The 10,469-nt window shown below is 46.3% G+C and overlaps 1 protein-coding gene across 1 annotated transcript; it reads left to right on the forward strand.

Annotated features, from left to right (window-relative positions):
* The first annotated feature begins 7,220 nt into the window (after positions 1-7,220).
* Positions 7,221-10,156, forward strand: LOC125516055 (phosphopantetheine adenylyltransferase 2). Its single transcript, XM_048681542.1, has 6 exons — positions 7,221-7,540; positions 7,821-7,892; positions 9,074-9,133; positions 9,368-9,462; positions 9,614-9,683; positions 9,781-10,156. The coding sequence occupies exons 1-6, from the start codon at positions 7,304-7,306 to the stop codon at positions 9,931-9,933; spliced, it is 687 nt and encodes a 228-aa protein (XP_048537499.1). The 5' UTR covers positions 7,221-7,303; the 3' UTR covers positions 9,934-10,156.
* The last annotated feature ends 313 nt before the right edge of the window (positions 10,157-10,469 follow it).

Genomic DNA, 10,469 nt, shown 5'->3' on the forward strand with positions numbered 1-10,469 from the left:
TAAAGATTCAAGTAGAAAACCAATGCTTCTGCATGGCTATCATGCAAATGGTGGTTGTGGCTTGCCTGGGGATGAAGAAGGCTCCGGGGAGAAGTGTATAAAGATCACGGAAAGAATCGCCGGAAAGGGTTCTCTCTTGGAGGGGGCTGATTAGGGGCAAGGGCAAAATGGTCATTTTCAGAATGCTTACACATGGTCAAAATGATACCAAAAGTTTGGGCTCGAAGAGACGAAGACGTGGGCATTGGATTCACCTCAATCGGAGTTACGGTTGCGGAGTTAAGAGGTTTAGACGATCAGGGACTTTTCTATAAAAATAATATTCACAGTCGGGTCCCTGAGTGGATAAGACAGAGGTGCAAAATTAGAAATATGCTTTCTGACTAAGAAAATGTATTCTGGGCTGAAACAGAGAGGAATACGTTTTCAGTAAAAGAAAACATACTAGGGATGAAGGAGATGGAAAATACACTTTCTGAAAGCGAAAACGTACATTCGTGTTCACGCCTCCACTTAATCTAGTCAACAGAGGCAGGACCGGGCCTAGATTCGCTGACGGGCGGGTCCCACGGGGTGGGGCCCGTCACTTATCCATGCTGGCCACCCGGGTCAACGCATGCAGAGGCGGGGCCAGAGCTTCACCAGCTGACACGCGGGGCCCGCGGGGTCCACGCTACTGGTCAACTCCCTCCTCCCGCTCCTCCTCCTTCTTTCCTCGACGCGGCGCAGAACAGAGGGAAAGGTCGCCGGTGCCTGCGGGATTCTGGCCACCATTTGGGATGCCACGGCCACCGGAGAACTTAGGAGGCTACCGCACATCCGTTCCAGGGTCGCACAAACACCGAGGAGGACCGGAGCGACGAGGGCCTGGACTCCGGCGGAGATGGCTTCGGGTGGGGGTTGGGCATTGCGGCCAGGGGCTACCTGAGGAGGAGGGAAACGTCGGGGAGGCTCTAGGGGTGCGGTGGAGGGCTCTAGTGGTGGTAGAAGAGAGGGGGAGGGCTCGGCTCGGGCGGATTTAGCCGAGGCTGTGCGGCGGCATGGCGGCCTACTACGGCGAGGAGGGGCTCCGGGGCTCGGGAGACTAGCTAGGGAGGGGTCTGGGAGTGAGGTGAGGCCGCTGGTGAGGTCAGGGCACCTCGGGGTGGGCTTATATAGCCGGGGCAGCGAGGGGGTGAGGTGGCACGCGTGCGGCTACGTGTCCGCGCTTCGGCGACGGGCACGCACGGCCAAGGGTCACGGGGAGGGGCGGCAAGACGACGAGTGGAGACACGGACGAGCGCCAGGGGTCACGGAGACGAGCGGAGCTCGGGGACAAGGAAGGAAAAAGCCAACAGAGGAGAAGACGACGGTCGGCTACAGCTCGCGCACTATGCGGCGAGGGGGACGGCTCACCGGAGAAGAAGACGGAGGGGGCAAGGGCTCCAGAGGGACAGCGACTGCACGGGGAAGGCTCCGAACATATCTAGGCAACGGGGGACAAGCATGCAACGAGGGAGAAGAAGACAGAAGCGCTAGAGCGTGAGAAACATCGTGCCAAAACAGTGGTCACCGCGCAGGCGGGCAAGGAGAAGATGCCAAGGGCTGTCGTGAGATGTCTAGCGACAAGTCCCTGCGTAGTAGAGGCCGAGGGAGGTGATGGATCACGCAGAAGTGCCAAGGAGAAGAGTGTGGCATTGTGTGAAGTTTGTTGTATCAGTTTTGGATGAGCACTGGTGATCCACAGGAACTTGATTGGGTCAAATGGTGATATCTGGCGTGTTTAGATAGGGAAAGACTATGATCCTAGAAAGTTTGAGGATAATTGAACCAAGATAAATCATAGTTGCTTCACAACTGCATATTTGGTCCAGAATCAAGATCATGATGGTGCACTCAAATGGACAAACCACTTGAGATGAAATTTGGCAAGGCAGAGTGATTTGGGCATATGAGTGTGCTGTAAAAATTTCATGCCATTTGGCCAAACCAAAATGGTAATTCCTTCATACAACACCTCTCTGGACAGAATTTTAGGAAAATTACTAAGGGAAAATGGCTAAAAAAATATGCCCAAATTTGGTGTAGGTAGGTTTTATGAATAAGAGAAGGCCTAGGAAAATTTTCAGCCATAATGGAGCAAGATAAAATATACTTGCTTCATTAACTAAAAATTTGGACAGAACCAAAGAATTGAAAATGAGCTCACATGGAGGCATGAAATGATCTCAAATTTGGTGGAGGGCATTTATTTGATAAAATGAAGGACCATGCAAAAATTCAACTCAATTGGATTAACCTAGCTAGTACTTCCTTCACAACCAATTCCCTCAGACAGGAACTTTGAAAAATTGCTCAGGAATATTTACTAGGCAAATTAAGTTGAAATTTGTCATGAGGCAATTATTTGGACATGAAAAGATGTCCAAGAAGTTTGGAGTCAATTGGGCAAAGATAAATGGCACTTGCTTCACAATCTGCCATTCAGGACAAAATGGGAAATGAATTATTTGAGGGTGATGATAAATATGGCAAATGAAATATTTAGCCACATTCGAGGAAGATATGACCCAAACAATTTATGAGAATTATTTGAGAATTTTAGGAGTGACAGAAATATAGGTTGCTTCACAACCTAAGGCAAATTGAGTTATTCCTTTAATAGAAAAGGAATATCCCCAATAAAAAGAATATTAGGATTTGGGCTAGGATGAAAATGGAACGGTCTAGGGAAGGATTTGGGTATGACAATCCACTCTGAAAGCAAAGAAGAGTTCATCTTCTTCAGTTTCCAGACCACATAGCCACGGAAAAAGAAAACTCAAGCAAAAAATCTCAGAAAAACAAAACAAAAAGAAAGGGCCAAAAAATCAGGCTGTGACACGGATCCCTCCCGATCCAGCCAATCCTTCCATCGATCCACCCCCCACCGAGCCCCTCTGCCTCGATCCACCAGGCGCCTAGCTTGCAGCAGCCAGCGCATAGGAGAGGAGCTCCTTGATCCCCTTGACTCCGACCTCTGCGCCCCGGCCTCGAGCTCGACCCCACTTCATCGCCCGATGACCAGCGCCATTGCCGGCAACCACCACCAGGGATAGCGCAGCCCCGCCTCCCTTCCATTCCTCTCTTTTTTTCCTTCGTCCCTCATCTCGTTTCTGACCTCGTAGAGACCTCCCAGGGAGCCCGCCATGGCGTCCAGGGGGGCTTCAGGCACCAGCAGCCGCTGTTTCACGCTGGATCCACCATGGGAACAGACGGATCCATCGTCCCCGACCCCATGACCACCTCCTCCGCGCCTCCCCATCATCATCTCCGGCGCCAAGCCGCCTCCAAGCTCTGCTTCGCTGGAGTTCCCGCGCCAAGCCGCCTCGGCCTCCTCCAACCCCGCCGAGGCGTGCCACCACAACTACGACCAAGACCCTCCCCGTCGTGCAGCCCTTCACCGGAGTCCCAGCCACACCAGGCCGCTGCTGCGTCCCCTGCTTCTCGTCGCGTCGGCCTTTGCTTCCTCTTCATCAAGCACGGACTCGCTCGTTCCAACGTGCCTCCGTCCAGCGCCAAGTTCCCCACTCCCGGACCCCGCTCGATCCCGTTGACCGCGCCTCCACACGCGGACCGCGGTCCTCCCAAAGCCTAGCCGCGCTTCTCCGCTTCCGGCCCGAGAGCCCGATGTGAGCATCCACACAAACCCCCCTGTGCACTGTTGGGCCAGGCTGCAGATTCAGCCCAGTGTAGTTTTTTTCCGTCTCTGCGATTTTTCCTAATAATCCAAAGACTGCATATTTACAAAAAAAGTCCTTCATGTTCATGCATATAATAACTAACAAACCGAGCATCGAATTAAAATGTTTTATATATGTAAAATCCTTAGAATTTCATCTAGTTTCATAATATCCAACTTTCATGCATGTTTAAAATGCTTAAAATTGATGTTTGCATTAATTTGCACAATTGACATGCTAAAATGGTTTATTTCATAACTAAATAACCATAGCTCTGAATTAAATAAACTTTATGTGTAAATGGGGTAGAAAATGCATAGATTAACATGGTGGCTTTATTTTGCTGTTTAAAAACATTAAAATATGGTTTTAGGCAGAACAGTACCAAATCCAAAATATGCATATGAGGATTTTTCGGAATTGTTGTTTGTTGTTACGGCGTCATTTAAACTTGCATAAATGTGTAGTTTACATATGCTTCACCTCTTTCCATGTTTAACAACATTTAATATTGTTGGGTACGTAAATGAGAGCGAGCTAAATATTTGAATGTGGTGTTTCGTCAATATGCAACTCGTTGCATATTGAGCTCCACTTGATTTGTAGTATTGCTTGTTGCACTTTGCCATGCCATGACTCATTAAACTGGACATGCATCATACTTGGTTGTGCATCATGCCATGATTATGCTTGTTTGTTTACCATGTTGTTTGCTTCTTTCCGGTTGCGCTTCTCCTTGGTAGTTCCGATTACGTTGCGATTGTGAGGATCCGTACGACTATGTTGGTTCGTCTTCTTCATGGATTCGGTCTTCTTCCTAGCGGGTTTTCAGGAAAGATGACCGTTACCCTGGATACCACTACTATCTTTGCTTTGCTAGTTGTCTCGATGTTATTGCTATGCCGTGCTACCTACCACTTGTTTATCAAGCCTCTCAAATTGACATGATGAGCCTCTAACTTTTTCACCATCCCAACAAAACGTTGTTTGGCTATGTTACTACTTTGCTCAGCCCCTCTTATAGCGTTGCTAGTTGTAGGTGCAGTTGCAGCTTGTTCCATGTTAGGACATGGATATCATGGGATATCACAATATCTCTTATTTAATTAATGCATCTATATACTTTGTAAAGGGTGGAAGGCTCGGCCTTTTGCCTGGTGTTTTGTTCCACTCTTGCCGCCTTAGTTTTCGTCATACCGGTGTTATGTTCCTTGAATTTTGCGTTCCTAACGCGGTCGGGGTTTATGGGCCCCCCTTGTTTCTTCGTCTAAAGTAAAGCTTTCCCGAGGAGATCCAACATTGGTTTTACCATTTGCCTAATAACAACTAAAACTTGCATAGGGACCGGCTAGCACCCGAGGTCTCTTAATCAACCCCCGGGCCAGTGCTCCTCATGAGTGTTGGTCCACCTACCTAGCAGTCGGCGGTGCCGCCTCAGGGCAACTTGATGGTATTTTGGCTATCGTCCACTTTGCATAGACGGATGAGTCCGTAGATAGAGAGCACGGCTCTGGACACGGATCTGACTCATCGGGAGATCTCCTTGGGATAGTTTTCCTTTCTTCGAAGAGCTTATGCACCGGGATTCCGAGGTTACTCGGGGTGTCCCGGGATGGAGGATTGTCTCCGCGGATCGTGAGAGCTTATCATGGGCTAAGTTGGGACACCCCTGTAGGGTTTAAATTTTCAAGAGCCGTGCCCACGGTTATGTGGCAGATGAGAATTTTTAATATCCGGTTGTAGAGAACTTGACACCAGATCTGAATTAAAATACACCAACCGCGTGTGTAACCGTGACTGTCTCTTTTCGAGTGAGTTCGAGAAGAGAACATGGTGGGGTTATGTTTGAACATAAGTAGTACATGATCACTTCTTAATCATTACTAGTTTGTGACCGTTTGCGTAGCTTCTCATCTTACTCTTGTACTCGTAAGTTAGCCACCATACAATGCATAGTCGCTTGCTGCAACCTCACCACTTATCCATTCCATACCCATTAAGCTTTGCTAGTCTTGATACCCATGGTAATGGGATTGCTGAGTCCTCGTGGCTCACAGATTACTACAACAACAGTTGCAGGTACAGGTTAAGCAATGCTTTGACATGAGAGCGATGCTTGATTGCTTTTGGAGTTCTTCTTCTTCGATCAAGGGATAGGTTCCGGGTCGGGAGCCTGGGATTAGCAGGGTGGATGTTGTTCTTCTTTTTTGCTTGATTTCATCCGTAGTTGGATCCTGCTCTTATGTATGATGATTGCTATGTATTGATGTATTGATGTTGTAGCTTGTGGCGAGTGTAAGCTTTATCTTGTATTCTCATCTATTCAGTACATGGTATGTTGTAATGATATTCACGTTGCTATGCGCTCGAAATGCGTCGTGCCCCAATCATGAATTAACCACGTGATTGGGATAGAATCGCATCTTGAGCGCTACAGCCAACGAGTGAATCACGAGAGATTTTGCACTCAGAAACCAGGAGCATATCTCCTTGCACTTGGCCAACAAAAACTCATCCCCGACGCAAAACAAATCCATCGCCCTCTTCCAGCTTGGACCTGCTTGCCATCAATCAAACACCAAATTTGCAAATCAAAGAATTAAAACGAATTTGATTATTCGGATCAAAATCACCACAAAACAATCTAAAATGGGCTCCATTCAACAAAATCTAATTTTTAGGGTTTTTTATTTCAAAACTAGTTGCCATTAGTACCGCTGGCAGGAATCCAATCCTAAATAGATGTCCATACTGATTGCAAACTGGAGCAACTCAACGCATGTCAATTCAATCGCCCATTTAATCGACTTAAAACCGAATCCTAATTGCTAGGGTTTCGATTAGATTCCAGCAGCGATTCCAGCAGCGATAAATTCATGTAAGGTTGTAGGGCAACAATGACTAACTGACTGCTATAAATAAATAAATCTGCAATAGTAAAAATATAGAAATGAAGTGTCATTATGAGTTTAAAACACATATAAAACTACAATATATATAGGGGAAACTATAATAATAAACCATAAATATTGTTTGTTGAAAAAGGAAACCATATGATTTTTTCTAAAGGATGAATGATTAGGTGTATCATCTAGCTGTCATCAAAACAAAAGGAGAGAGATCATACTTTTTGGCTTCGAAGAAGAGATTAGACTAAATTAATGTTTTTCTTTTAAATTTAATTCAAACTAGACCAAAGGAAAAAAAATCTACTGTAGTATGTTTCCAATCCTAAAAACCAAATAAACATTACCGTGCAAAAAATAAACATTGCAGGCAAAGTTCTAATAAAATACTTACTCCGTCTTAAAAATAAGTGTCTTACCTTTATACCAACTTCATTAAAGGAAGTGTACTACTAGTATTTCTCAAAGATTCCTCAGATTTTCTTAATCAAAAGTAACTCTCAAAGCTCCGAAAACGAATTTTCAAGGCTGGCCAGAGCCCACCACCCGAGAAGCGGTGGTGGTGAGCGGCGAGTCGTCAGTTCAGTCAAACTTCCATATAAAGAAACGGAGCTGCTCCCCTCCACCGCCGCACACGCGAACCAACCCCGCCCCCACCTACCTTCCGTTACACGCTGCCGCTGCGCGCGCGTCGCCATGGTAGCAGCCATGGAGGAGGAAGCGTCCAAAGGAGGCTCAGAGGAAACTTTCGCCGTCGTGAATCCTGCGGGCCAGGCCGCCGTCACGGGGTCCGGCGACGGCGCGAACCATCAGACCGGCGAACACGACGCGACGATTACGAGGCCGCCGCCGCCCCGTAGTAATAATTATGGGGCCGTCGTCATCGGCGGCACCTTCGACCGCCTGCACCGCGGCCACCACCTCTTCCTCCAGGTCCGTCCGTCCGTCCGTCCTCTCCCCTGTCAAATGATCTCATCTCGCCGCGCCGGTCGCCGCTGGCAAACTGAACCCGTTCGTGCTCCGATCGCATGCCGGCCAAATTGATCTCCGTTCCCGCATCAGGCCCGTCGATCGATCCCCTCGAGAGCACCCGCTCTGCTTCTTCCGTCTGAATCGCATGTTTTCCTCAGTGAATCATAGCAGAGCCATGTGCTATCTCTAGACGGGACAAAAGGAAAACACTAAACTGGGCGTGTGATGTATGTGACAACAGGCGGCGGCGGAGCTGGCGAGGGAGCGGATCGTGATCGGCGTCTGCGACGGCCCGATGCTCGCCAAGAAGAAGGTTAGCTCAATCTCATTCCTCGTTAATTTGTCACCTGCTGCTGTACATTTTCAACCCAGGGTTTTCCCAGTCACGACGTTGTAAAACGACGGCCAGTGAATTGTAATACGACTCACTATAGGGCGAATTCGAGCTCGGTACCCGGGGATCCTCTAGAGTCGACCTGCAGGCATGCAAGCTTAGTGACGCGAGAATGACAACTCACGGAGCGTTTTTTTGGTTGTTTTTTTTCTTTTCAGACGGCAACTTTAGTTTAGAAACATCAAGGCCGGATTGTTTCGTGCGACACAGACAGCACTTATCATTTGGGTTAATTAATTTTACGAGACATAGTAGCACTGAAAAAAGTACTGCTACGGTGCCGCTGCTGCTGCCGCATCAATTTTTGAATAAAGTTTGAGAAGACGTCTCAACTCGCATGACATGCCAACTACTGTAGCTGACGCTGCTCCACATCTACATGTCCTCCTAGCTGTTGGTCATCTCTCAGCTCATACCAACCGAATCCTCTCTGGTATACAAGAAAACGGGGAAGGATCCGTTCTGTCGTCCCATGCAATGCCACTTGAGTGCATAATTTGGGGGCATTGGAACCCTTAAGAAGTTTTTCTATGTAGCATTTCGTTGCACTATATTACAAAAAACCATGAATTGACTCAAACCTCTTGGAAATAATCATCTGTTCCTAAGGTTCAGTAAGCAGGTAATTTTTGGTAGAAATTCAGCCGTGTATGGTACAAATGAGCATGGTATGTTAATCCGGCACTTATTTTTTTCTATTTCGTACGCTCTTGGAAGCATGCTAATCAAAGTAGGGAGGCCCTAAGCGTGTCACTATCATAAAAAGAATATGTACATTGATAAGTAGTTGAGCAGTACCCTTAGCAAGCAATCTTCCATTCTACGAATACAACCGGGCAACTACACAAAATTCAATGAATGTGGACAGGGTGTTGAAGCTCCATGGGCACCTGACACACACCTCTGGTAGGGTTACTCAATCATTGGTTGAGCTGCATATGTCTACCTCAAAGCATCAATTATTAGTTGAATTGCATACATTCTCTTTGTAAAAGCTGCCTAGCTATTGGTCATGGCATCTAGATTTATTCTAGATAAAATCTGTGTGCATATGTCTGATGGCCATCTCTTGTTTTTGGTGGTTCGTTTGCACTTTGCAGTATGGTTACCTGATACAACCAATCGAGACGCGGATGGAAAATGTCAAGGATTATATCAAGGTATCTTTCACCCAATCGTAAAAAGTCTCTTGTTCCTCAGCCTATGTAACACCTGAACTCAGCTCGCTAGATTAATAGGTAGTACTCGCTTATGTATAGCATCAATCTGCATTTTGGTACTAGAAAGTGACAATTACCTGGGTCCTGCTTCTTGCACCATTTTCAGCCAGTAAGCCTGAAATTTAGCTTCGCGTCTTGTCATATATCTGATACATTTCGCTGTCAACTTGCTAGTCTGTCAAGCCGGATCTTGAGGTTCATGTCGAACCAATCATCGACCCTTATGGCCCCTCCATTGTCGATGAGGCTCTGGAGGCGATCGTTGTCAGGTTAGGCTTCTTAATAGCCCGGCTTGCTTCTTTTTTCTAACAGGATTTCTATTTTTCTAGCATGGCGAAGTATCATAAAAACTAATCTCTATTCTCTACACAAGTGTGAAATATTTAATCTGTCATTATTTCCATGCAATTCTCGGACCAGCAAGGAGACATTGCCAGGAGGGCATGCTGTCAACAGGAAGAGGGCCGAGAGAGGCCTCACACAGCTGGAGGTTTGGTTGCAACATCACTAACTATTTGCTCCAGAAAGTACACCTTCTAGGTAGGTGCTGCAAGATGACAAACTGATTTTTCCTATCATTGTCCTAGATTGAGGTGGCGGAACTAGTGCCAGAGAAATCTACAGGAAACAAGATCAGCTCTACAGCATTCAGAAAGATTGAGGCCGAAAAGGCGCTGCAGCAGCAAATGCTGGACCAGCAGGAGGAGCAACAAGCAGTTGAGTTGGAGTGCAGGACATAGCCAGCCATCCTATCATGTCAAGTTCAGCTGGCAGATTAATGCAATTGCAAATCGTCTACTTACAAGTTCTACTTTACATACAAAAAATGTATATGAAGGAGTAATATATATGCAAAAGGATAGCAGCAGAGCACTTTTTTGGCTCTTGTAAAAATGGGCACCAAGCTTAAGGATTTACACAATTTTCTCAAACAAGTAATCTATCTATCTATCTATCTATCTATATATCTATCTATATCTATATCTATATATATATATATATATATATATATATATATATACCTATACTAATTCCAGACTTCCTAGAAATTCCCACGTAAATTAGATTTTACGAGCCGTTCATCTAGCGTGGGACCGAATTATTACGGTGTAGATCCAACGATAAAATCCTCCTAAGCAAAAAAAGGCGCTTTTCTCAGCTGTAAAAAAATAAGAAGAAAAAAATAGCAATCTATCTACTACTACCATCCAACTTGCACGACCAAGTTAATAACGGCCCACTCTCACGTCCCTCTCTTGAAAAGAGTCCAAGTTTT

This window comes from Triticum urartu, chromosome 6 (genome assembly GCF_003073215.2).
Source record: "Triticum urartu cultivar G1812 chromosome 6, Tu2.1, whole genome shotgun sequence".
Classification (NCBI taxonomy): domain Eukaryota; kingdom Viridiplantae; phylum Streptophyta; class Magnoliopsida; order Poales; family Poaceae; genus Triticum; species Triticum urartu.